Here is a 27157-nt window from a genome sequence, read left to right on the forward strand (position 1 = left end):
TTCTGAGCGGTCGGCCTCTACCGGGCGACTTAACAGCTCTCCCACGTAATTTCCTTGGAAATTGCCTTTTCTAGTTCTATTTAGCAACTCTTCCTTTTTGCACCTATACATGCTCCTGCCCAGAATAGTCTTAATGTGTTTCGTAATACAAGCCTGTAAAGCATTTTTGGTTCTGACATGTGACTGAGTCAAGTGGAAACAGAAAGAGGGTTGGTCAGGTGGTGGTGAAGGAGGGAAAGCAGAGCTAAGACACAAAAATGGGAGGGGCTGGATGAATCTGTGGCTGATAAAGCAAAGGAAGAGCGAGAGCGTGGGAACATCTGGTGGCAGCAGATACAACAGAGATTTGCTGCATTTCTTACACTAATGGAAAAAGTAAATTACATACAAACACAAGTCAACTAATCAATGGGGATTTTAGAGATTTGATGCAGTCAAAATCTAAATAACAACATGAAACTCGATACTGAAGTGTCTGCTGAATATCAGTTTATGCTTGGACACACTGCTGCTGTGGGTCTGACAGTTATACTGTGTTTCCATTATTTCACAGCTTATATACAAAGACAAAAAACTGCTTATTGTTATTTATGTTATTCTTATTATTATATACACAAATTGCACAGATTCTCTTGGTATCTTTACTTTATTGTCTCAGTAATGTACAGGTAAAGACCTGCCACTTCATAAGTTTCTGTCAGGTCAAGCTGAAGCTTAACAAGACATTAACCACAGAGTTTTTTTATGGCTGCAGAAGCTCAGTTCTTGAAAACAGCGTTTTCAGACGTGTGATCAGACCGAGAAGATAAAATACGGTGGTTTAACTGTCACTCTGTCATAAACCACAACACTTTTAATACACCGATGTGCATGTGAAGACTAATGCTGACTTTAGGTTTGGTGTCAGTCTATTGTAAAATGCTTTCAACATCCATTTATAAAAAACCAAACAAAACAAATGCATAATGCTGCAGATTAATATGAGTTAGACTATAAAACTAAAAGACAAAGAAATAAATTGATGGTAATAAAAACAGTGGTTCTTCAAAAAGCTGAAAACTGAGTATGTTCACTTAAAAAACTACAAATGACTGTGGCTGTCTGAAGTATTTTTATTTTAGTATTTCTTCATCTTGCACACAGTATTTTATTCTTCTGCCAGTTTTTTTTCTGTCAGCAACCTGAAAAAGACACATAAATGTAAACATGTTAACAGGGTTAGTACATTAGCATGTTATTCAAAATGCTTGAAAATGCTTTACTGTATATTAATGTGTGTACATACACACATTTATATACAGTAAAGCATTTTGGGATTTGACAAATATTTATCCTAGATGAACATTGATTATTACAAGTGATTTAAAAAATTATTGTAACTTTGATATATGCTCCACCGACTGCATAGACAACACCACCACAATACAAAAACAATGACAGTACCTGTCTCCGTCCTCCGCATGACAACAGCATAGGTTGATGTGATTGGATCTGATACGTTTGACTCTCTTGAAACTGAGAAGGAAAACATTAACATTTATAAAAGACTGCATGTAAATGTTCACATTTAATATTCTTAGATCAGCTGTTTAAAATTAGAGGTTGATGAATATAAATTAAAACATGATAAAACATAACTTAAACAATTTTGATCAACTTACAAAATAAATATTCTAATTAAAGTGTCTTACACGTCAATTAGTGTCTCATCAAAAACTTTGACTCAGTGTCTTCCTCAAGACAAACTACAGTATAATGATGATGGTAGTAGACCACAGTGAGTGTATTTAAAAGCTGCACCAGCTCTGTTATTATAGAAAGTGTGTGTGAACAGACAGAAGATAAAATATGGTGGTTTATCAGTATGACTGTAAGAAACATTTTAAAAAAAAACACAGATGCTGCAAGTTACGTGAAGCTCTACATGAAGGTATTTCAGTTACTTTGAATAGGCTATTGGAGTTTAATAATCAATGCAGACAAATACAATTACAAATTTTGTTCCACTTTCAGTAAATTATTGATTATAGGAAATTTAAAACATACCTCCGTCCTTCCTCTTTACACTGATAGCAGCATATGTGGCATTGTTTGGATCTGCTACATTTTCGTTTCGACAACCTGAAATATGAACATAAAGAATACAGTAGCTTCTATGTGAAATTTAGTAAGAGCTTTGTGCTTTTTGTCAGTGCTGATAGCAGCTAGTTGATTACAGTAAGGTCATAACTAGTGTAGTTTTTAATCACTAAATTTATAATTGATTAAAATCGAATTTTCTCCACTGGTTTTTGTCTTAGAGACCCAAACAAAAGTAGTAGTAGTTTTGCATTTACAAATTAAAAATTTAAAACGACAATCTTGATTTGGGCTTTATTATTGCAAAAACACCAGGTAAGCCAGGCCAGGTAATCATAGATACTAATGTAGTTTTTAAAAAGTATGAAAATGATTTACACACACTTTATTTTATATCACAAACACCATAGTGGACATTGAACAACAGCACCAACTTTGAACAACCTACCTCTTCTCCTCTTTTGTTTTGTGACACTGGTGTTTCTCGTCCCCTGCGGAACAGATACACCAACGTCTTCATAGACTGAAACATACAACACACCAACAAACAAACAGTTTAAAGACTTAGATAACAATTAATCATATACAGTACATCCAAATAGTATTCACATGCTTAACTTTTTCCACATTTTGTTATGTTACAACCTTAGTCCAAAATGCATTAAAGTCATTATTTTTCTCAAAATTATACAAACAAAAACCCCATAATGTCAACTTGAAAGAAGTTTGTTTGAAATCTTTGCAAATTTATTCAACATAAAAAATGAAAAATATCACATGTACATAAGTATTCACTGTCTTTGCCATGACACTCAAAATTTCTTATTATGTTCACATGAAATATAAAATGTTTGAAATTACATTCTTCGCAAAAATGTAATCACATTTGCAGTTTAGTTTTATATTATACATAATTCTTAACATAGTCGGCAGAGAAATCAACTCACTCCAAAACCAATTAATTTAACAGTACAGTATGAAAAACGTAAGTCCCTCACCTGTTATTGAAGAAGAGGGGGGTTGAGAACAGGAAGGAGATGTTGGAGCATCTGTAAGATAAACAAAGTTGTGAAGGCCACCAGGAACTGGTTCTCTGCTTTTAGTTAGATTATGAGGATCCAACTTTTTTGCAAAGCTTCTGTCAGTAACTTAAGTTTCTACCTCGGGTGGTTGTATGGTGCTTTCTCCACTGACGTAGTCCCATCAACACCAGCAGAGACACCAACACAACACTGACACATATGCTAAGTGTTTGTGTCATAAAGGGCTGAGGGGGGTGAGTGGGGGATGGATGAGGCTCCTCATGATGTGCTAGAAAAAAAGTGTTGTATGAATCTTTAAAATGTGGAACTTGACACAGGCTCAGTACAAAACACGATTTCAGTCAAATCATCACTAATGCTGCTCTGACCTCTGACAGTCACCCAGCTCTCTGGTGATTCTCCAGCTCCACTGATGCTGCACTTGTAGAGTCCTTCATCCGACTTGGAAACAGCGTCTATGGTTATCTCTCGTCTCGCTGAGCTCCCCATGAAGATGCCATCTTTATAGAATGTAGCTGAGAGGCTGGAGGCCGTCTGCTTTTCTCTGCAGCACAGAGTCACATTATCTCCCTCCATTACAGAAGGAACAGGACTCTCCAGGATCACAAAACCAGCTGAACACATGTTTTGGAAATTATTTTTTGCTAAGAATTGTTGTATGTTGAAAATACTTATTAATTTTTACATAAAGGGAACAAAGCTAAACAATAAGACATATAACACACTGGACATATCAATGATTTAATCTCCAACCTGACATCTGTATAGACTAATGTAACGAGACTTTAACATGACATGAACTCAGTGTTTTACTCTTTACTTACAAGTGACAGTGATGTTGATGCTGTTACTTTTCTTTATTCCTCCCATTTCACACCAGTATTCTCCACTGTCCATCACTACATATGCAGGTGTTATAGTGCAGGGTCCTGTTGATTTGTCCCAGGTAGCAGCACATGGTTTAACAGTTCCCTTTACCCTCCTCAGCACTCTCCAACCTTTCAGTCCATTCAGTCCTTCACAGCTGACATTAATGGTGCCATGTTCAAAGTGCTGCTGTCTGTTTGGAAAAACCTGAGGAAAAACCTGAGGAAAAACTGCATCTGCAAGAGAGAGTTGGTGACAAATTTGCATTTACCAGCATTGTTCAAATTCATCATACAAATTGTTATTGGTCAAAATATGTAAATTAAATGACCTTAACTTTCCTCAAGCGATAAAAACAACATTTCTGCATAAAATTAAAAGTCTGCTTCTTACCATCTTTCAGAGAATAACTGAGGTGAAGCTGAACAACCAACATCAACAACATGTTCATCACTTCTAAAACAATGACAGAGAGCTGTGTGTCAGAAGATAAATTACAACTCATTGTGATGTAGTTTTAATCTAATCTGCAAACTCCAAGTGCATGAAGAACATTAAACTAAATATGTAAGAAAATACGAAAATGTTCAGTAACATTGTTATAAAACAACTGATTGACTATACTTTTAGATTTAGGCTCAGTACTCACACAGTCTGATGCAGAGATCTGCAACTTGCATGTTGTCGTCCACTTGTCGCCTGTCTGAGCATCACATGTACAGTTGAATTCAAATGTGAGAACCTCCTCTTCCTCTGTGGCTGATAGATCATGTAGATACAAAATAACTTAATGCTGAAGCTGTGTCAAGTAGAAAAGCTTTGTTTTAGTGTCTGCTCTTCAGGCTCTGCTGCTTGGGCCAAAACAGTTTGTTCTAGTGGTTTTTATCAGGGATCAATTTATTGTATCGTCTCCTCTGGTGACTGAGGCAACTTCAGGTCTGAAGTTTCTGAGAAACAAAGAGGTTCGGAAATTAGAAAAATTAAAATTCAAAACACAATGTCACCAGGTGGCAGCAGTGAGTCTGACTTATAGAACATACAGGAAATAAAACAAATCCAACAGATATTTGGACATGTAATAGGACATCACAATAATATATTTGGCCTTCTACTAATATCTACTATGAGTAAGATATTTACTGTCATTCCCCTCTTTCTCCTTTAAGACAGGCAGCCTGTTCCACCCCCCTGTGGGTTAAGTTACTATAGTGTTTTAATGAACAACAGGAGGCAGGTCCAGAGTTCAGTTTCAGCTTGAACGTTTTACTGGCATTAAGTAAACAACATGAATAGAAACGAAAGTACAGGACGAGGACAAGTACACATGCTCTTTGTCAGTATACTGGACTAAATCTGACCTGAGATATTACAACAGTCCTACAAATTATAGAAATAAAAGAAAAGAGTGGAGCTTTATGCATTTAGAAAATACAATTTAAAAGATGCGCTTTCATTTATTGAAGATAATAAGTGATAAAGTCAACACACGTGATCTAAAACGATTGGTGTGAAAGTCCACATTCGAGTTAGGAAAACCAACTCTGAGGACACTGGGACACACAACAGGTATGTGGACTTTTGCATGAAAAACATGTTTTCTTACTTTATTTTAGCAATTATCATTAGCATACTGTTATATTTCTGTTATACTTTCTAGATAAAAAGTCTCATTAAATATTTTTTATTTGATTTTAATACATGTCCATGTCCTTTGTGTTACCCTTGAGCTCCATTCAAAGGTCAAATGTGACCAAACCAGCTTCATTCAGTTTGAAAAAGCTTTAAATTTACCATGTGAGGATCCCCCATTTCTTTCTTTCTTTTTTGTTTATTCATAAACATTATTCACACAAGTCTAGAAAAACAACCCCCTATGATTACACTTCCTTGTTTTTATATTTGTCATGGTCGGTTTCACATTTCACAATTGAATTATTTTCATTTTCAGAACTTCAGGATGATTCACATTCAGGACAGACAGCTCTTGAAACCACGCGTCTGTGGCTTCACTGTCTTGGTTTTGTCCCACGCTGTTGTCTTCCTTCTGTTAACACAATCCTGTGAAGGTAAAGTTGCACACAGACACAAAAACGAAAGCCTTTGTTTGTCAAGGTAAAATATCAGAGTCAGAAAGTATAAAACAACTGTGTCTGTCGTAGCTTGTTGCCAGTCTGACTACAGCTGGATCTGTCAAGACTGATGTAAAGAAAGCAGAAAATCTACTGTGATATAACACAAAGTCTTTCCTCTTAGGTCAGTCTCATGTGATTGGTTCTCCTCAACCAATAGTGGCGATGGTTGGAGATGATGTCATTTTGCCATGTCACCTGGAACCTGTTGCTGATGCTACTCACCTGGCTGTGGAGTGGGCGAGACCTGATCTAGACCCTAGATTTGTCCATTTGAGACGCGATGGTGAGGAGCTCCTGATGCAGCAGAATCCATCATATGTTGGGAGGACGTCACTATTCATCAACAAACTGAAGTGTGGAGACATTTCACTGAGAATCTCCAAAGTGAAACTCTCTGATGCAGGAACATACAGATGCTTTCTTCCAACATCCAGCACAGACCATGTGTCTGAGCTTCTTGTTGGTGAGTCCGTATCATTCAGGAAAAGAATAAATACGTATTTAGAGAGAAAGATATTCTGCCTGAAATGTATAATAATGTTAAGAAGGAGCATTTGTTATATTTGGACATCTGCATTACTGTCACTGTGGTAAGGACCTAGATAAGCATCAGTAGAGATGAATGGGTGAACAGTACTGTAAAAGCAACAAGGTGATAAGTGATTTTGGCATTGAGAGGGACCAGGACTAACAACAAGAGTATCTACTGTAAGAAAGGGGCATTTTAGTCCATCAGAGGAACATTTGAAGTTTATAAATAACTGTTTCAATCATCAAGTTTATTTATGATAAAATGCCAAAAGCAACTTTTTGACATTTCTACTTCAGGTTCTGTCTCCTCACCTGAGATAGAGATTTCCAAACTCAGCAGTGGGGTAGTGTTGAAGTGTAAATCTGAAGGCTGGTATCCAGAGCCTGAGGTGTTGTGGTTTGATGTTGGGGGAAACGTCCTCTCTGCTGGACCTACAGAGACAGTCAGAGGTCCTGATGACCTCTATACTGTCAGCAGCACAGTCACTGTGGACAAGAGACACGGAAACAGATTCAACTGTAGAGTCCAACAGAACAACATCAACCAGACCAGAGAGACACACATACATGTTCCAGGTAAAAAATGGTTTTTAGTCATTTGATCTCTGTCTCAGCTTCTGATACATGTATTGTATTTAATATATTTGGTTTTGTGTTTTATTATTTTAGATGATTTCTTCACAGCTCAATTTAGTTCTTCAGTTCGCATCACTATCAGCTTGGTTGTTTGCTTCATGTGTGTTCTGACAGTTGTCTTTGCTGTGTGGAAAATAAACAGTAAGTCAGAGGTTTATTGATTTTCTATTATTAATTATGATTATTATTATCATTGTTGTTATTAATAATTATAATTAACATGCAATTGTAACTTCACATGGTTTAAGTCCCAACCTGGTAAAAGTTTGTGACATGTTGTTTCTCTCTCTCTATGACTTGGTTTCATGTCTCTCTAAAGTGTATGTTGTTAATTAAAGAACCAAAGCAGCATAACATAATAATAATTATTATAGTACATTTCTGCGGTGCTTCCATGGATACTTTGTTTCTCAATCTTTAATGATTTTGTGTTCACCCAGAGACCAAGATGCATCAGGATGAGACTGAGGTGGAAAAAGAAAAGAGCAAAACATCCAACAACACAGCAGAACTTCAGCTTCTGATGGAAGGACAGAGAGAACATCTGATGACAGGAAGTGAGAAAGTGAATTATTTGGAGAAGACAAAGGTAAATCTTGATGAGAAGTTACAGAAGAAGGATGAAGAACTTCAACATGTAGAACATGTAATTACAACACTGAGAGAGCAGAAGAAGGATCTGAAGAACCAGAGAGAGAAACTAAGCCAATTATTGCAGGAGGTGAAGATACAGACAGAGGAAAACAAGAAGAAGCTGAAGGAAAAGCCGACATTGGACAGAGAGAAAAAAATAAAAAAGCGTCAAAATAGCAAAAAACATCTGGAGAGCAGAAAAACAGAATGTGAAGAAATGATACAGAACACAGAGAAACTACTGGAGTCAACAGAGAAAATGATCAATGAAATGACAGAAAGGAAAGGGAAACTAGTGAATGAGAAAGAACAATTAGAGAAACAACTGACAGAGACAGAGAAACAGAGACATGTGATTCAGACAAAGCTGGAGTCAGAGCAGCCAGAAACAGAAGAGGAACAAAAAAATCAGTCATCTGAAGATCCTGTGTGATTGATGTGTAAATATGAAGAATATTTGGTTTATTCATTTTAGTTTTTAAAAAGTCAGATTTAATTTTTATTTTTTTTATCGTGTTGTATATTGATGATTTTTTATATTTGTGTAGGACAATAAAACTTGAATTTCCAACAAACTCCATGTTTTCATGGACTGAAATAATTTCCTAATATGGTGCTATAAGAATAAGTCCTGCAACCTGTAAATGAATCAGAATTTGTCAGTAAATAGTCGACTTGTAAAACAAGTGAATGTCAAAACTAAATAAAGAACTGACAGAGAACCTGAGAGACGTGACTCAGAAGACGCTTTATTCAGAGCCATTAAAAGAATTAATTATGTCATGATTGTGTCAATATTTTAGTCTGTCTTTAGGTAAAAATAACATAACATGATGCATCTTATTAATGCAGATTTACACCACAAAACATCAACACTGACATCAACTCCTTTTTATTAAGATAAAAATTACAAATCACACAGTGACCTAAATTACACTGTGATAGTTTTAATCTAATATTTAATCTCTTTTAACCCTTACAATACTGTTTGGGTCAAGTTCGACTCATATCTATTAAAATGGATTTTAGATTTTACAGTATGTGTTAAATCACGGAAAATAGTGTGAATCTTGAAACTGTGAAAATGTACATAGTGTATATGTGTAGTTTTTTTTATGGGACTGTGGTGACAGTGTTCAAAGGGTTTAAAACTGTCTGCTTCCACCACATTTGCCCAGGTTCCTGCAGAAACATGCACCTGTCGGTCTTTGAAGGGTCATGTGGGAATTACTAAACAGTGAAAGAGGAAAACAGCATAAGAGGCATCATACATAATAAACAAAAGGAACAGAAGTCATACAGAGGTCAGAGGGTTCAGGCGTGAGATCTGCACCTGCAACAACAAGACAATGTAGATACATTTCAAAAAAATTCTAATATATTCAATCAAGAGAGATAAAAAAAGAGGGGTTGGGAGGTAATAAGCTCATAAAGGTACCTGAGCTGACATTTCAGTGTCTGAGGTAAAAAGACATACTGTGCAAGAGGTATTTGATTTGATCTTCCAAGATGAGGAAGCAGATACAGTAGATGTGTCAGAGCAGGAAGACGATTTGGGAAAACACCTTAATACCAGCCCCTCTGATGATGACGCTGCCCATTTTACTTTCAATAAAACATTTTAAAATCATGATAGCTGTTATGTTCACATTCATGTGACAGTAGATTTTATCCATAAACTGTGTAAGAACCTAACAAATATGCTCGCCCTGCTCTCTGAAACGTTGATTAAGGCTTAATCATCCATTTATTAAGGTCAGATAGGCTACTAATGAATTGTAAGAAGATCTGTGGTTCATACTTTGGCATTGACACTTATTATGAGGTTATTTTTGGTCCAGAGCAAAATGTAACCAGAACCTACTTTGAAAACATGGAAATGGCTAAATATAATGAAACTGCTCCTTAAAATGTTAAATATAAATTTAAAGCAAAGTCCTGTTTATCATAAGGTGTCAGGAACTGCTGCACTACAATTGTGCTAACATGGGTTTGGTTGAGTTTAGGTTCAAAACAAACATGCTAAGAAATCTTAAAATCCTTAATGTTATGCAGTGAACTGTACATCAGGTCATGTCATGTACAAACATCCTCATGGATACAACAAAACAAAATGTTACAGAATGGAGTTAAATTAAAGTCCTCATGCGAAAGTTTTGTGACACAATCCCCAGGCTTGTTGTCCTTTCTAGAGTTTGTGATAGTATCAAGTTTTCTATAACCACAAGATTTCACCCACCTTCAATAAGTCTCGGTCTCTTGTTTTCTGCTGGTAGTAAAAAAAAACAGTCTCAGTCTTCATTCTCCAGTGGAAACCTGTTGCAGAAAACTTCAAGCATTTTCGACCGTCTGCCTACCACGACCTACTTGTCCTAAAGTACACCCTACTTTATGGCCAGCTTTGTTGTCGTACCTCAACTTTCTCAGGCAAAGAATAAGGCCCTTTTTGTTCGTCCCTTTCTCTCTCTCAGAAGCTCAAATTATCACCTGCATGTGCTGTGGCTAAAGTAACATAAGATCGAGGCTCTGTCTTTTTAAAATAGGTCACACGTGGGTTCAGTATGTGGTTTAACCTCCATTTCAACCTTAACTGCCAATGTAAATATAAGAATGCAGCAGACGTTTGTTTCAGACCTTTATTTTACCTGACGAAACCTGCCACAGTTTGTGGTACGAAAGTATTATAATCACAATGTGCTTATACAAATGCCACAAGCAGTTCAGGGTAAAGGTAAGAAAAGTACACAGATCATCCACAGCAATACACATCAAAATGTGATACACTTTGTGCAGAGGGGGTAGAAGTACACAATCTCAATAATTAAGAAAATGTGCAAGTGTTGGCCTGAAAAAGAAAGTACCACTTCATATCTTTTACTCAAGTAAAAGTTCTAAGCAGATTGTCCAAGTAAAAAAGTAAACTTAATCCACTGAGAATATTTTAAACAATACTTTTCAGAGTAATTATGGCAAAACATGTTAAATATTTAATTAAAATGTAAAGGTCAAAGGTCACTGTTGGTAAAGGTGAATCTGATTTTAACCACTTTAGTTCATAATATTTTTTATAAAAATCATCACTACAGTACATATTCTTATTGTGGCTGATGGTTGCATAAAAAAATAGGTTGGTGCATAGAAAAACAAGATAAACAGCACCAACAGATACAGCACATTATAACCACCATCATTTTAACTCTGCAGTCGACTCCCTCACACTCCAGCATCCTTCGTACTATCAGTTATTTTTGTGTAACCCTGAGTTTCCCACAGTGAAATAGTCCCAGCAGCAGCAGCAGCAGACCCACCATCACTATGGTAAAAACTGTACCCAAGATGGAATAAATATGACAGGAGTGGTCTGAGGGGACATTGGTCTTTCTGTGGACTGCTGCAAAGACAATGGACACGTGATGTAACGTCATGAAACAAAGCTCAACTCCATGTGTTACTGTAAAAGCAAACAATCATGTAACGTCTTCAAATAAGTGATCAGAGACAGTAAAACATGTGAGTCCATCAGTATGAAACAAATAATGGGATAAATATGTTAAAAACTACACTCAGTGCTTATTCAGTTTTTTTACAAATTTGATCACTTTCATATCTACACCCTAAATATGAAGCTATCACAACAGTCAGCATCAACTGCAAACACCTTTACATGTCTGTAGGGAACATGATCAGTGGATGATGATGCTCAGAGGAATAGAAAGCACGTTGCAGGAAGGTGGTTGGAACAGATGCAGGCAAACAAAGAGCAGGACTGTGTTATGACAGAGTTCAATGGTTAGTTTTCAGTTTGTTAGTTTGGTTTAAACAAGTGAAGCAGTTTAAAGTTAGAGAAAGATCAGTGACACTTGACTGTTTTTGCTTTAAAAAATGAATTAGTAAAAGCAAACATTGGTGGCTTTATGGGGAGTTGTCGGCCAAACTGAGGTGTACTGCACTAATTAACTTCCATGCAAACTTTGGACAGACTGAATCATTCAGTTTCCAATTCTTCCCTAATGCTGCTGGTTGCCACTTCATATTAAGGAGAAGAACATGAGCGTGGGAATAAATTAATGGACTTCATCATCTCACCTCTAACAGCCAACCAGTTCTCTGGTGATTCCCCAAAGTCAGAGATGCTGCACTTGTAGAATCCTTCATTAGATTTAGAAACCCTGCTGATGGTCATCTCTCCAAAGGAGCCATTGCTGATGAGGAGGCCATCTTTATAGAAATCAGCTACGTGGGCAGAGGACGTCTTCTTACTCCTGCAGCTCAGAGTCGCAGAGTCTCCTTCCACTACAGGAAGGACAGGACTCACGAGGATCACAGAGCCATCTGATTGGGAAGATTTATGTTAAACATGTCATCTGATCTGGTTTTAAAACCTGCAGCAGGATATGAAATTATAGAAGTTTAACTATGTAGCTGCAGTGATCCTACCAGTGACCGTAATGTTGATGATGTTGCTTCTCTGTCCGTCCTCAGTCTCACACTGATATTCTCCACTGTCTGATGGATAAACAGGTTTGATAGCACAGACGGACGTTGTCTCCCAGTTACTCACACACATGCTGACTTCTCCCTTGAGCCTCCTGAACACACTCCATCCAGATGTGGTGTTAGGACCCGTACAGTTAAAGGAGATGGAGCCGTATTCAAAGACCTGCAGTCTGGATGGAATGATCCAAAAATCCTCTGAAACACAGAGAAATAGGAAGATTAAAGTGATGGAAAATGTGGGCTAACCTTTAGCTAATAAAGTAAATATTATTTCACTCTAGTATAAAACATTTTCTTTCATCAAGACACAAAAATGATTTATTCCCGTATAACAATGCATCATTGTCAAAAAATGTCTGAAATTCATGTTTCATACAGTAAAAAACATAAAGCTAAGAAACATTTTACACAGGGTTTTTTATCTGACTCATACTGAAACACTTATTACAGTTATATTTTGTCAAAATGCTAATGGTTTAGTTTTATCATAGACAAATCATCCTCAAACTCCAGCCTACCTTCATCCCCTGCGTAGCCGTGGTGAACATTTCCAACCAGCATTAACACATGCAGCACTAAGGAGAAAAGTGATGAATGTGATTTTTTGTTCTTTCATATTTCAAAATAAACAACCAAACTGTAAAATTAAATTAACCCAAAAATAATCTAAAGGTCTCAGCAGCACCTAAAGATGCAAAACCAAAATAATTTCAGTTACATACAAACTTTTTAAAGGAGAATACTCACACAGCCAGATGCAGAGCGTCCTGACCCCCATGTTATTTAGCTGTTGACTGAGCCAAACAAACAAAACAAAGTAACAGGTCAGAACTTCCTCTTCCTGGGGCTGATATGACACCTTTGTAGAGGGTGTGAACAAAAGCCTTATCTTTCAAATAAATAGTTTATTTATTGTATAAAAACAAAGTATAAGAAATATTCTAATATGATTTTTCACAATTAGCAAGATGATTAAAGGTTCAGTATTTGGTTGCAGGAATCATAGTTAGGACATCACAGGGGTCCCACACTGTCTGAGAGATGCCATGAATTCTACCAGCTTGTTCTCATTCGCGAGGCATCAAAAAGTCCCTTAGTGTCACATGCCATTTATGTCTGTGATCTGTCTCAGATATTATTTGTGTATATATAAAGTCATTCCCATGGTGTGAAATGGTGACGCTCCTGCAGAGTCAAACAGCAGCACAGCAAACGGTGGTGTGTAGACAGCAGATTAGCTCAGTCACCTCTACAACAAGTTTCACTGCGTTACTCCTGCTTCACTCTATCCAGTTCCCAACCACACATCCCACCCTAAGGTGGTGCTGAGGGGAAGCCCCTTCAATATACCTTCAATCTGAGCCTGCAACTGGGGAAGGCACTGTGAAGGACATCATACCATGTTCTGATCCTTATAACTGGACTTCGGACCATTTGCATTGACTAGAAATGTGCCAGTTAAGTGCTGCACTTTAACACACTCGACAACTGGATGTTCTCAGGTAGACTAACCTGCAAATCCTGCGAAAACCAAAATCCTATCATGTTCGTCTGATGAAATAAATATGGTGGAGACGGGGTTTTAATAAACAGAGCAACTTTCCTGGACACACATATAGCATGAACAATGTGGACTGTAGAGTCTATGGAGAAATGTGGGTTGACTGGTCCTTAGCTTTCCTCTGGCTTCTGTGTACCTTAAAAACTGGATTCTTGGGTCACGGTACCACTAATCCGCTCTGGGTGAATCGGTTGTGTAGTGCTATGCTGATAGGATTATATTGCTGCTGTAGTATATTCCATAAAATAAAGTTCTGGATGATTTTCTGGGTTATTTCTGGGTTGTTTTTCGTTTGGTGTTTGATTTTTTGACAGTTTTTAGGGGTTTTTTTGGAGGTGGGGGTTATTGATTTATTGACTTTCATACATAATGTTGGGTGTTTCTGTTTCTGTTTGCAACCCAGTGCATCAGCTGTCTGCTGCTGCTCGAGGTCTTGAATAAAATCTGTTTTGTTTTTTTGGCTCATGTTGTAACCAACTTTTTTCACAGAAATCACTGTTGAATCTCTTTTAGTATTTCATTATGAGTTCTGCTAATGTCGCCAACTTCACCTTTTGCACATGTACATGCTCATAGCCAGAAGAGGCTGAACTTGGTCTCTAATACAAGCCCATAAACTCAGGTTTATGTTCTGACATGTGATTGACTCAATTGGAAACAGAAAGAGAGGGGGGTCAGGTGGTGGGGAAGGTGGGTTGCATCAGTGTGTGGCTTATAAAGCAAAGGAAGAGTGTGGGAACATGGCAGCACAAGGTCTTAAAACAGAGAAGAAACAGGGCTGAAATGTGACTAATTTTATAACCTTCCCTTAGTTTTCAAAATGTAACAACGTTGCATCAGGGAACCTTTTACATGTTGTCTTCCTTTATTACATTAATTTCCTGCCTTTTAGCAGCAGTCCAGACCAGTCAACTAATTAACGGGGCCCTAGAGATATAATGTAAGTAGACAATATAAAGACATATAAAACATAAAAACACGAAACTTTGTATACAGATATACAGCAGAGCTCCTGCTGAATATCAGTTCATGCTGCTGAAGGTCTGACAGTTACTTTTTTGTTTGCACTATTTGTACAAAGACATACATTTTATAATTAATTATTACATACACAAACTTACTTTGTCTCAGTAATGTACAGGTAAAGACCTGCCACTTCACGAGTTTGTGTGAGGTCAAGCTGATGCTTAACAATACATTAACCACAGAGAGTTCTTTTTAAGGGCTGCAGCAGCTCTGCTCTCGATAACAGCGTCTTCAGACGTGTGATCAGGCCGAGCAGATAAAACAGGGTGGTTGAACTGTCACTCTGTAACAAACCACAACACTTTTAATACACTGATGTGCTGATGAAGACTAATGCTGATTTTAGACTTGATACAATTTGGTGTCAGTCTATTGTAAAATGCTTTCAACAGCCATTCTATATAAAACCAAACAGAAAAATACAGGATGCTGCAGCTTGATAACATTTAGGGTATAAAACTAAAAGACAAATTGTTAATCAAAAAGATGTAAACTAGGTATGTTCACTAATAAAACTACAAATGACTGTGGCTGTCAAGTATTTTTGCATTTCTTCATCTCTCTTTTATTCTTCAGCCAGGTCTTTTTTCCTGTCAGCATCCTAGAAGACAGAAATAAACATGTCAACATGGTTAGTACATTAGCATGTTATTCAATATGCTTAAAAATGCTTTACTGTATACAAAGTAAAGCATTTTGGCTGATCAAAAATGTCCACCGCAAATGAATGCATTGATTACCAGCCAGTTCTCATTCCTGAGGCGTTAAAAAGTGGCGCGTTGTTAGGACCTTCTACATTTCATGCTGATGCTGAAGGTGGCCATTTGCATCTGTGATTGACAGTAGGAGCTTTCAGCGTAGTTAAATAGAAACCTGTCAAAATTATTTGACATCAAAATCCATGATGTAAAATAAGAAGAGAAAAAGTCTTACAGGGAGCTGGAGGGGGTGGTGGACGGAACAAGACATGGGACTTTTCCTTGCCCATGGACACCGAGGTTCAGCTCTAGTGTGAGATGTTGTTCGCTTTGTTGATGATTCATTAATAAATTATAAAATTCCATTAGCCTATTCAAAGTAATTGAAATATCCTCATGTGAGAGCTTCATGTAACCTACAGCATCAGTGCCACAATGTGGCACACATGGTTACAATATTAAAGAAACTTGTATGTCACTTTTTTACTTTTGGTAAAATGCAATTTGTCTTATAACTTAACTTTATCCTGAAGTTGTTTTCCATAACCCTAATCTAGTTTTTTTTTCTGCATATAAAGGTGATGCAGCTGGAGTGTCCAATATCGACGCCAAAGTGCACCTGCAGCATCAATGCTGGACTCAGTTGTTCCCAGGGCGTCAAATAGTAACGTGAAAGGGTACATGTGACGTCAGTATGTTACGCCAAAGGATGTACAAAGCGACAAAATTTGACGCCTTACAATGTCTCATGTGCTCCACTGTCTGCACCTCAATACCAAAACAATGACAGTACCTGTCTCCGTCCTCTGCATGATAACAGCATAGGTTGATCTGTTTGGATCTGATACGTTTGTCTCTCTAGAAACTGAGAAGGAAAATATTATACATATATACATTTATAAATATTCTCATTTAATGTTCTTAGATCAGCTCCTAATTAATAAAGAAGTGAATATATCTTAAAAAATTACAAAACCTAACTTCACTGATTTATATGAAAGTAGAGTAAAGTATTTTGATCAACTTAACAAAATAAATAATAAAAGTGTGTTACAGATCAAATAATGTCCCAAGACAAACTCAAAGACAAACTCATCTAAAATGATGATGGTAGTAGGCCATAGCAAGTTTATTTAAAAGCTGCAGCAGTTCTGTTATTTTAAAAGTGTTTTCAAATGTGTGAACAAACACTGAAGATGTAAAATGGTGGTTTATCAGTATGACTGTAAGAAACACTCTTATAAATAGACACTGATGCTGTAGGTTACATGAAGCTCTCACATGAGGATATTTCAATTACTTTGAATAGGCTAATGGAATTTTATAATTTATTAATGAATGCAGACAAATTTAATATGTTGTTCCAAATTCAGTAAATGATTGATTCAGTTATGACAGGAAAAAACAAAACACATACCTCTGTCCTTCCTCTTTACAGTGACAGCAGCATATGTCACTACATTTTCCTTATGGCAACCTGAAATATGAACATAAAGTATATGTTCTCTTTTGAATAGGAATTCAATAAGCACTTTCCATTTTTTGTCAGCGTGTGATTAAAGAAATTTGAGGGACATTGCTAAAAGCAGACTCAAGCTTCTGGTTCTTATTTTAATTAATTACTTTGCTGATGACAGCCAGTTGTCATTTCTAAACAGAGGAAAAAAGGCCATTTGACCTGATTCAATCTTCGGAAAACCAAATCGACTGAACATCTTCTCTGACAATTGACACATGTTATAGCTGCACTTTATTTGGTCATCGTAACAAAACTAAATTATATCACAAACACCACAGTGGACATAAACATGTCACATGGTTAACTTTCAACCACCTATGTCCTTTCCTCTTTTGCTTTGTGACATTAGTGTTTAAAGCTGCCTGTGGCAGGTGTACAAACCACAGGACTGTAAGAGTCCAGAGATCAGAGTTTGGTTCCTGAGTCCTGTGTCTGGTTAGCTTTAAGCAAAAAAAAAATACAAACCTACTGAGAATTAGTGTTAAGGAAAGATTGTGGATGTTTTTAAAAGCGATGACACACGTTTTGTGTAAAATGACACATTTTACACCAGCCCTCAATCTTCCTTTGTGTAACCAGCTGCTGTAACTACACAACCATAAAATACTTTAATAACACTGTGGTCACACAAACTGGACATTACTATGACAGAAAACAAAATCAAATATTTTGGCGGACAAAAATATGTTTTATATGTTTTGTATTATAACATATTCTCATTCACCATTTATGTTACATGTCAACATATTTTCATTATGTTCACAGTGGACATAATTATATTTCTTGTGATAACATAAACTTGAAATTGTTTGCAGTGTAATTGTATTGGAATTTTATTTTTAGTTGACAGTTATTAGAAATGGAGGTAGTCTAAGGTGGACTACAATGCTAATTAACATATTTTCTTACCTAATTAAATGTTATGATGAAAGAACTATACAGTGCTAATGCATTTTTTCATTATTTGATACTCACCTGGGTCTGTTCCTGGTGATGGCGTCTCAGAAGAAAAGCATGAAACTAGATGGGAGAAAGCAAAATCTAAAATTAAGTAAAGTTTTGAAAAAACACCCCAAAAAATGCTTGTGTGAATATGAAACATGGGCTTAAGTGTTACTTAACACATATTTTCTACTCATCTGAAGTACTGTATTGTCTATACCTCTGTGTTTCCGACACTGCAGTAGCCCCACCACCAACAGCAGTAGAGACAAACAAAAAACTGTGAAGATAATCGATAACAGGACGGAGAGCTGAATGGAGCCGAGGTGAGGAGGACTAGTAGGAGTCTCTTGGTCATTTTCAGATAGTGTCACTGGAGGAGCAGGAGTAATATTTGGTGTTGACAGTAGTTACTGAAATATATGTGCAGAATGTAATGATGTGTTTAAAAATACTCATCAATGTGTAGATACTGAAAGAATCAATGAATCAATAGGACTAGTGTATAATGAGTAACAGGCACTAAAGAACAGATACCATGCTGATCAGTAAGTTCATAATTATTTGAGAATCAGAGTACATTTTTTAATAAATGGTTCCTGATTAAGCCTGAGCAGATTGAACATGTTTAGCGATGGGTCAATTAAGTTAAAATAAAATTTTACTTTTGTTTTTTTTTACATTTTTTACATTTACATTTTTTTTTACAAGTTATAAACATTTTATTCTTAGACATTGATGCATTTAGTAAATACGTAAATATATTTTTGTACAGTATGATGAACATTATGTTACCAACAGTTTACGAGTTAATGAAAACTGTTTAAATACAGCTGTTCATAACCACATCTGTCTGGTAGCACTGCCAATATGCCAATTTGTGATGATTAAATTGTTTTAACAACAACTATATAGATTGACATTGAATTTGGTTTTGACATTATTGGCCTCTAGACAGTGACATCTAATCATTTTGATGCCAATTTCATTATTTAATACATTACATTTTATAATCTCACAGGAAGACTGTGATGGGATGGACTTTTCTGGGACTGCATTCAAGACAAAATGTATTTTGTATCACAAATGATGAAGGTGTAAGAATAAAAAAATGATACATGCAGGTTACATTCCAAACTGCTGACGACCGTAAAATTTGGTTTTCAAATGAATTGATCAGCAGTCCAAAATTGTCAGGTGTCACCTGCGACAATCAACCAGCTTTCAGCTGATTCTCCACCAGATCCAGAGATACTACATTTGTAGAGTCCTTCATCAGATGTAGAAATCTTGTGAAAAGTCATTTTGCCTGAATATTCAGTTTTAATAATGATGCCATCTTTGTAGAAATCACTTGGCAGATTGTTGGTAGTTCTTCTTCTACAGCACAAAACCACATTATCTCCTTCCTTCCCAGGAAGAGCAGGACTCTCCAGAATCACATCACCAGCTGAAGATCAAGAACGATAAAATCCGATATAAAAGAGATATTTAAATCCTTTTTCCAAATATAAAAAAGTCTGTTGATCATGAATTTCACGAAAACAACCTTTAATAAATATTATTATGCTCATATATGTGTTAAGGCCACGATACAAAAATAATCATTCCGAAAAGTTTAAAATGTTTTGACTTAATAGTTACAAACAAACTGTACCAGTGATGGTGATGTTGATGCTGTTGCTTCTTTCTCCCTCTACATTTTCACAAAAGTACTCTTCACTGTGTGATACAAGGGCAGGTGTGATGTTTAAGGACCCTGCTGATGTTTCCCACTGAGTAAACTCTGAGGGAAGCTTATTCATAACTCTCCATTCAGTTGGGCCATGAGACCCTACACAACGTAATGAAATGGATTCATATTCAAAGAACTGAAGTTTGTTTGGATCAACATGAAGAAAAACTTCACCTGTTATAGAGAAAAGAAAAATAAGAGACATCTTCCTGAATTTAAGAACTCTTTAAGAATATTTGTTGCACAGTGAACACTGAGTAGCTTTTTGTCAGCTGAGACTAAATCCACCAATGTCAACATGAAAATATTCATGTACAAAACATTAAGGAAAAGAACAGATAATAAATCTCAACTTACCAGCTTTCTGAGCAGTGAGAACCAAGAGGAGATTAAAGACTGGTGGGAAAGTGAAACATTACTATATATTAGGTTTATAGTAGTGTCTAGGGGCGGCTATAGCTCAGTTGGTAAAGACAGCCCATTCCCAGCGATGCAGTGCCGGTACAGAAATTGGGGAGGTTGCGTCAGGAAGGGCATCCGGCGTAAAAACTGTGCCAAATCAACATGCGGACAGTGATCCGCTGTGGCGACCCCGAACTCACGGGATAAGCCAAAAGGAGAGTAGTAGTAGGTTTATAGTAGTGTCTGTATATACTGTGCATGAATTTGCACAGGGCTGCTGAAAAGCAGATACTGTACAAGCCACAAACAGGAGAATAATAAATTGTGAATAATTCAAAATATAATAAACCTTTACAGCAAACATACACTAATGTTGGGCAACATCAAGGCTTCTAATTAGTTATAATGTCAAATCTCATATTTAGTAAATTAACAAATATAAAATTTACTATCATATAATAAACTTAAAACTGTGAATCTTCACTTACAGCCAACCATCAAACATTAAATATGTATTAATATGCACAGTCATAAAGACTTTATGCTGTATATTGGTACCTGTATAATGTTTATATCATATATAATTTATGACAAATTAAATTGTTCAAAATGCCTAAAGTTAATTGAATTTCATTTGAATTTTAAGCTCATTTAAAAGAAAGTATATCTACATTAGATGAAGCTGAGTTTAAATTTAGTATAAGACCAGGTATCACTCACACAAATTGATGCAGAGCGCTGTCACCTCCATGTTGTCTTCTAGCAAACTGAACATCTGACTGAGTAGAAGTAAAATATGTAGTTGTTGAAGGACTTCCTTTTCATGTGGAGAACTGAGGACACTGCAGTTTCTAACAATATAACCTTTTTTTTTAGATTCAGTTGTAGGAGGCAATCTTACTGGTTATGCAGCTAGTTAACTGTCAGTGGGCAAAAACACTGTTTTTGAGTTTAAATTCTTGAAGGACAGTGACAATCAAATAAAACATATTAGATACAGTCAGGGACAGAAAAGAATACCCCACATACTGTACAAACATAATGACAATGTCCAAGGCTTATTTTTAATGTCGTCTTTTTACCATATATTTCAAATATTCTCTGTAATCACAGAATGACACCCTGGTGTCTTGAGAAAGAAGCTCTTGACCTTGCTTATGGCTGAAAAGCTCAGGATGTAGGATTGATAACGCCAAGAAGCAAACCTCCTGTTTGACAAAGCGGCTGTTAGGGGAGAAGCGCTGCGGGCATCATGAATGCCCAAGGAAGAGGTGGATCCAGACAGAGAACAAGAGCTAGGACGGGCCAGCACCCCAGTGGAGTTTAACATCTCAGAACCAACCTGGAAGAAAGTTCAGGAGGTGTCAGATGTTCTCCAGACCCCAGTACTGTACCCTATAAGATGTATAAGTGCTGTCCAGGGCTTTTATGAATCTTTTGGAATAGTGATTTGGTGAAGAGGAACCATTGCAGAACAGTAGAGACAGGCAGGCACAATAGCAGGAAACATAAGAACAGTTTTTTGAAACCTGCACAGCCAGGTAATGATGCCTCAACTTGTAGGCTCAACATGGACATCTGTGATGTGAAGATTGATGAAAATGATATGCCATAGAAGACACATTTATGAAAAATTTGGAACTGTATTTAAGGATGCAAGCTAATATGCTGCTACCAGCCACCATTATTCAAAGTTTAATTGAGGAACCACTGGGCATGTGTTTTCAAAGCTGAGAGATGAATTATCAAACATGAATGTCTGTGAGTGAAATTGATGACATCATATCTGGTCTAAACAAGAGCAATCTTCTGCAAATGAACAACAAAGGAGTATTTAGGTCTTATGAAACCCGGAAGGCATATTGTTATTGCTATTCTCTTATGTTAAAGTACATTTCACAAGGGTGACCTTAGCCTATTGTGCTAAAAAGCAGTTTGCCTGATGATGTCTCTTTCACAGAGGATTCTGTTCTCAATGCAAAAACATGGATGGTGACAATGGAGGGTAGAGTTGTCATCCAACCCCAAGACCTGACCGACTTTTCCTCAGCATTAACTGCACTTTTTGGATGCTACTATATTTTCACCGTGCATTACCAGGAAGAGGCAGGCTGGAGTTTATTCAGAGGTCTGTACATTGTGAAATGTCTGTTGTAAACATAATATTTAATAATTAGGCTCATAAAATACTCACCATCTTGACATTTTGGCAACTAAACAACTAAATAAATAACAAGATTTAACTGAGAGATTTGATTATTTTCATTAACTCTAACTGTCGGCGAAGATTCTCAGTCATCCCGGTTTGGCTTTTTGAACCATGTTAACTGGATTTCTTTCTTCTTGGTCCTTCTCTAACCAAGAAGTCCAGTTGACATAGAGTTTTACTGTAGCTCTAAACAGGTCTGGAATAGTGAGTAATTTAAAATAGTACATATGCTATACTTATAAAATACTTATTATCCGTATCACTTAATAATACGGATATTTAACAACACAGTAATATTACTATTAATAAAAAAACAATACTGCTGTAAATACTGTGAGTATAAATACAGTAATATAACTGTAAATGCAATTGCAGTAATATTAACATAACTCAGAATACAATAAAGTGTAGTAATACTGTAGATCAGAATACAGTAGTAACACAGTAATTGAAAATGCAGTAAAACTACTGTAATGGATTTTACAGTAACTAGCTGGCATCCAGCTGCCAGTTAATTACTGTAAAATGTACAGCAACCTCTTTACAGTGTACAGAAAGACAACATTCCTGGAATCCCAGGGTGCCTGGAACACACCGGAGTGGTTACACAACTGATAAGGGGGGCACGAGAGGGAAGCTTGTTTCTTGGGCTACAATGAGCTTTAAAACAACATTCAACCAAGTCTAGATCCATGGTCCTGAAGAGAGGGAAAGTGGTTGACAAGTTTCACTTCTATGTGGATTCCGTATTAATGCTATAAATCACTGAGAAACCAGTCACCAGCCTGCGAAAGGTTTTTGACAGCAACCTCAGAGACACAGCATCAGTCCAAACAACCATCAAGAAGCTCAAAGCTTGGTTGGTGGTAGTAGATAAGTCTGGCCTACCTGACAGGATCAAAGCTTGCTTGTACTAGCACAGTATTCTGCCCCACATTATTTTGCCATTGTTGGTGTATGACATTGGTGTAAGGGTATTTCTACAGTGGAGACCCTGGAGAGAAAGATGTGATAAATAAAAAACAAAATTACAAGAAAAAGGTGAAAATATATTAATACTAGTGATTGAGAAGAGATGGAGTGGTTGCTAAGGACTGTTAATAGGAGGGGGAGGTGACCATTTAAGCATGGTTTCCGGGGAGATGGAAAACAAACATATGTGGAGTATGGGTGATCCGGCATTAGCAGAGTGCAGATGCCGACTGTGAGATAAGAGTTGTAAGTTGAATTTACCCTGAAAGTGTTGAAAAGTCCCTGTTAACTCAACTGGAATAAGAAGGGGATGCTTCATCAGTGTGGTTAACCATAGGGAGGTCACTGGTTATCAACCTAGTTGAGTCTGTTTGGAGCCAGTATTGTTACTGAAGAAAGCTTCAGTAAACAAGGCAAAAGCAAAGGAAACTGGGTTATTCCTGCATCTCCTGTGGTTGACTTATGCATTTTTCAAGTTTTGGCAGTCGATGAAGCAGAAACCCCAGAAAACCTAACAGTATATAAGGACCAAGTGAGGACAAGCAGAGAGGAGGAATGGTGGTAAAAGGGATTTATTGTAATGATGTATAAAAATCAGCTACTACAGATTTACAGCTTGAACAACTCAGTTTTCAGAATTTTACAGTCATTTTTATTGTAATAACTAATCATTACATATCTATTCTTCAAAAATATATATAATCAGTGTGAATGATGTGAAGTGTGAAGTTATCCAGCAAAAAAGGGCGAAAGTGAAAGAAACCTTTTTAACAAAACATATCTGGCTGATAACAATCTGATACCAAGATTAAATATTATCCCACTGACTTTATTCGGTGTGTATTAAAGATTGAATCAGTCCTTAGTTTATCTTTTAGTTGGAACTTTTACACTCAAAGCATAAAGTCCAATCATTGTATTCACTTTTTGAGCCCTTTGTCACTTTAATCAGACTAAATAAGCTTTCTTTGCACTAAAACCTTTTTTATCTGCACCGTTTGTTCACTTCACTAGTTTTGTGCCTTGCGCTGCTTTTTTTAACTTTATTTTTTTTTTTATTACTCTTTTACATGCCCTGATTGTATAGTTGTATTTTATATTTTATATTTGATCTAGAATTTTTAGGCTCTATACTGTTAGTGTTATCTGTATGCACCATGGGTCTGAGAGTAACACAATTTCAACTGTAACTGACAGTAAAACTTGACTTGACCAACTTGACCAAGGATGGTCTGACAGTATCAGACCTTATGAAACCAAACATTAGCCATGAACAACATGTGTGTGAGTATGTCTGTTTATCTATATTGTGGGTAATTTTCAAGTTTCCCTCATTTTATGCTTCTTTAGCATATTAGTAAACTTGTGTTTATCCTCTGTCCACCACTACTTTTTCACTATTTTAGCAAAAAGAACAACTGTGTTAAAACTACTACTAAATAGCTATTTACTTATTCAAAACAGCTAATAGCTACTTTGCTGAAAACCTAAAATATTATAATTGTAATATTTAAATTGCTGTTATGTGTTCATTCTTGAAGATGATTTGGTTCAGCAACCATCACCTTTGAGTTAGTAATGACAAGACACTAATAATTAAGTCATTAATTTTTATTTGTCTTCCATTTTGGATTTTTAAAGTTTATTGTGACATCAATGGAGATATATAAATATAGTTTTAAGTTTTTTATAGTAATAAAACATAAATATCTTTAATGCATTTAAAATAATTGAACTGGTTTTATTTAGCTACATAATAGAAAAATAGCATCATCTCTCACATTATGCTGTTGACACCCACATTTTCACTGATCATTGACTGTTTGTGCATAAATGTACTCTAACTTAATACATACAAAACTCAGATAGTTTATTGTTAGTTGGAATAAGTGCAAAAGCCAAAGACAAACATGGGAGAATATAGCAATTTTTTTATCACTATTGGTAACAGCAATGTTTTCTTAAAACCAGAAGCAACAGTCCTTACGAACAGGTAGAGGAGAACAGGAAGTTGGTCAGAACAAAGTTGGATAGCCTTATTTGGACACAAAAATAATAGGAAGTATTTGTTGTAACATAATTCCACAAGGCCTTAGTGTTCTTTATTTAATACAATCAAAACAGTTACAAAAAATTAACTACTAACTAATAATGTTTCACTTCATCGTACCTCTGACATCAAGCCAGTTCTGTTTTGATTCTTGACCTACTGATACGTTACACTTGTAGCGTCCTTCATCAGACTTGGTAATACTGTGGAGGGTTAAGTTCCCAGTGAAGCTGCTCCCAATAAAAATGTCATTTTTATAAAAATTAGCCATGTTGCTGGTGGCCATCTTGTTTCTACAGTGCAGAGTCAAAGATTCACCTTTTATCACTGGAAGCACTGGAGTTTCCAGGATCACTGCAACTAGCAAGTAGTTTGTAAAAACAAAGAAAAAGGTAACATTAATGATGGTGGAATTCACAACTATGTAACTGGTAAAACAAACACACATTTTTAAATCTTTTAAATTTGATGAAACAATCTGACTGATTTAAGTCTCACAGTGTAAGTTTTCTTTATCATCTGCATAAAATCGTATTTTTTCTGACCTGTCACAGTCAGCCACCTCTCTGGAGAGTCTCCAGCTCCTGAGATGCTGCACTTAAGTGGTCCTTCGTCAGACTGTGGATGGTCATTTCTCTGAGAGAGGGGCAACGTGAGATGTTCTTTACTTTCACTAGCATCTTCAACACAGACATTCGTCTGAAAAGTAAGCTATTGGAAATGCAGATGGACTATCACCTGGTGACCTGGATCACTGAATACCTAACAGAAAAACAATGGTATTTCAGGCTGGGGGACTTTGTGTCTAAGAATTATGCCACATGCACATTCTGGGATGACACTGCTGTTGTAGGTTGAAACGAAGAGGTATAGTAAGATGAATACAGGAACTTGTTGGAGGACTTTGTGAGGTGGTACTGCTCTTACCACCTACTGCTGAAAGAGCTACGACCAAATAAGTGTGTGTGATGTGTTTGTATTATGTAGTCAACTTTCCAAACTTCTGATGACCCTCATTTTTTTTCTAATTACAAATATTGAAATTAAAACAGAACAAATTCAAAGTTCTTCTATTTAATGAGGTAATTCACTAATTGATCGGCAAATAATATGATTTATTGTTCCAAAACACACTTAATGGGGGCGGCTATAGCTCAGTTGGTAAAGGCAGTTGCTTACGGACCACAGGGTGAGTGGTCGATCCCCGGCGCTGGCTATATGTTGAAGTGTCCCTGGGAAAGACACTGAACCCCTAACAGCTTGTTCCCCTCCCCAGCGATGCAGTGCTGGTCCAAGCCTGGTAGAAATTGGGGAGGGTTGCGTCAGGAAGGGCATCCGGCGTAAAAAAAAACTGTGCCAAATCAACATGCGGACAATGATCTGCTGTGGCGACCCTGAACTCACGGGATAAGCCGAAAGGAGATTAGATTATTCCAAAACACATATGCTTCACGTGTGACAGTCTGCCAGCTTTCTGGCGATTCTCCACCAGATCCAGAAATACTACATTTGTGGAGTCCTTCATCAGAAAAATCTTGTGAAAAGTCATTTTGCCTGAATATTCAGTTTTAATCAAGATGCCATCTTTGTAGAAATCACTCGGCGGGTTGGAGAAAGACCTTGTT

The 27157-nt window shown here is 36.6% G+C and overlaps 4 protein-coding genes across 5 annotated transcripts; 1 reads left to right on the forward strand and 3 right to left on the reverse strand.

The window, feature by feature from the left end:
- Positions 1–752: 752 nt before the first annotated feature.
- On the reverse strand, positions 753–5017 carry LOC137137552 (low affinity immunoglobulin gamma Fc region receptor II-like). Its single transcript, XM_067523999.1, has 10 exons — positions 4639–5017; positions 4383–4445; positions 3947–4225; positions 3491–3736; positions 3241–3390; positions 3078–3128; positions 2528–2602; positions 2047–2121; positions 1444–1515; positions 753–1181 (listed from the first exon to the last, which is right to left on the reverse strand). The coding sequence occupies exons 2-10, from the start codon at positions 4438–4440 to the stop codon at positions 1174–1176; spliced, it is 1014 nt and encodes a 337-aa protein (XP_067380100.1). The 5' UTR covers positions 4441–4445; positions 4639–5017; the 3' UTR covers positions 753–1173.
- A 194-nt stretch (positions 5018–5211) lies between these two features.
- Positions 5212–8647, forward strand: LOC137137540 (butyrophilin subfamily 3 member A2-like). Of its 2 annotated transcripts, XM_067523980.1 has the most exons (7): positions 5212–5555; positions 5717–5783; positions 5938–6055; positions 6243–6584; positions 6950–7228; positions 7322–7429; positions 7729–8647. In XM_067523980.1, the coding sequence occupies exons 3-7, from the start codon at positions 5947–5949 to the stop codon at positions 8352–8354; spliced, it is 1464 nt and encodes a 487-aa protein (XP_067380081.1). In that variant the 5' UTR covers positions 5212–5555; positions 5717–5783; positions 5938–5946; the 3' UTR covers positions 8355–8647. The 2 variants fall into 2 exon arrangements, with proteins under 2 accessions (XP_067380081.1, XP_067380080.1); XM_067523979.1 differs by lacking the exon at positions 5717–5783 and having other exon boundaries at positions 5214–5555.
- Positions 8648–10590: 1943 nt separating this feature from the next.
- Positions 10591–13240, reverse strand: LOC137137572 (low affinity immunoglobulin gamma Fc region receptor II-a-like). The gene is made up of 5 exons (XM_067524033.1): positions 13166–13240; positions 12937–12993; positions 12359–12613; positions 12008–12253; positions 10591–11312 (listed from the first exon to the last, which is right to left on the reverse strand). Exons 1-5 carry the CDS (start codon positions 13194–13196, stop codon positions 11164–11166), a joined length of 738 nt encoding a protein of 245 aa, XP_067380134.1. The 5' UTR covers positions 13197–13240; the 3' UTR covers positions 10591–11163.
- A 5871-nt stretch (positions 13241–19111) lies between these two features.
- On the reverse strand, positions 19112–21052 carry LOC137138100 (putative high affinity immunoglobulin gamma Fc receptor IB). The gene is made up of 3 exons (XM_067525032.1): positions 21022–21052; positions 19822–20073; positions 19112–19614 (listed from the first exon to the last, which is right to left on the reverse strand). Exons 1-3 carry the CDS (start codon positions 21050–21052, stop codon positions 19358–19360), a joined length of 540 nt encoding a protein of 179 aa, XP_067381133.1. The 3' UTR covers positions 19112–19357.
- Between the last annotated feature and the right edge of the window lie 6105 nt (positions 21053–27157).

Source organism: Channa argus, chromosome 12 (genome assembly GCF_033026475.1).
Source record: "Channa argus isolate prfri chromosome 12, Channa argus male v1.0, whole genome shotgun sequence".
Classification (NCBI taxonomy): Eukaryota; Metazoa; Chordata; class Actinopteri; order Anabantiformes; family Channidae; genus Channa; species Channa argus.

Bases quoted from the DNA above. Each gene is read 5' to 3' on its own strand.
- LOC137137552 (XM_067523999.1), bottom strand. From the start codon at position 4,440: ATGAACATGTTGTTGATGTTGGTTGTTCAGCTTCACCTCAGTTATTCT. The intron at 3,737-3,946 runs GTAAGTAAAGAG...ACATGTGTTCAG, and splicing joins CATCAACATCACTGTCACTT to CTGGTTTTGTGATCCTGGAG. The intron at 2,122-2,527 runs GTAGGTTGTTCA...TTCATATTTCAG, and splicing joins AAAACAAAAGAGGAGAAGAG to GTTGTCGAAACGAAAATGTA.
- LOC137137540 (XM_067523980.1), top strand. From the start codon at position 5,947: ATGATTCACATTCAGGACAGACAGCTCTTGAAACCACGCGTCTGTGGC. The intron at 6,585-6,949 runs GTGAGTCCGTAT...TTTCTACTTCAG, and splicing joins TGTGTCTGAGCTTCTTGTTG to GTTCTGTCTCCTCACCTGAG. The intron at 7,430-7,728 runs GTAAGTCAGAGG...GTGTTCACCCAG, and splicing joins TGCTGTGTGGAAAATAAACA to AGACCAAGATGCATCAGGAT.
- LOC137137572 (XM_067524033.1), bottom strand. From the start codon at position 13,196: ATGGGGGTCAGGACGCTCTGCATCTGGCTGT. The intron at 12,614-12,936 runs GTAGGCTGGAGT...TCTGTGTTTCAG, and splicing joins CGGCTACGCAGGGGATGAAG to AGGATTTTTGGATCATTCCA. The intron at 11,313-12,007 runs GTGAGATGATGA...TTGTCTTTGCAG, and splicing joins GAACTGGTTGGCTGTTAGAG to CAGTCCACAGAAAGACCAAT.
- LOC137138100 (XM_067525032.1), bottom strand. From the start codon at position 21,052: ATGGAGGTGACAGCGCTCTGCATCAATTTGT. The intron at 20,074-21,021 runs GTGAGTGATACC...TCTCTATAACAG, and splicing joins AGCGCTCTGCATCAATTTGT to GTGAAGTTTTTCTTCATGTT. The intron at 19,615-19,821 runs GTACAGTTTGTT...CTTGATCTTCAG, and splicing joins CATCAACATCACCATCACTG to CTGGTGATGTGATTCTGGAG.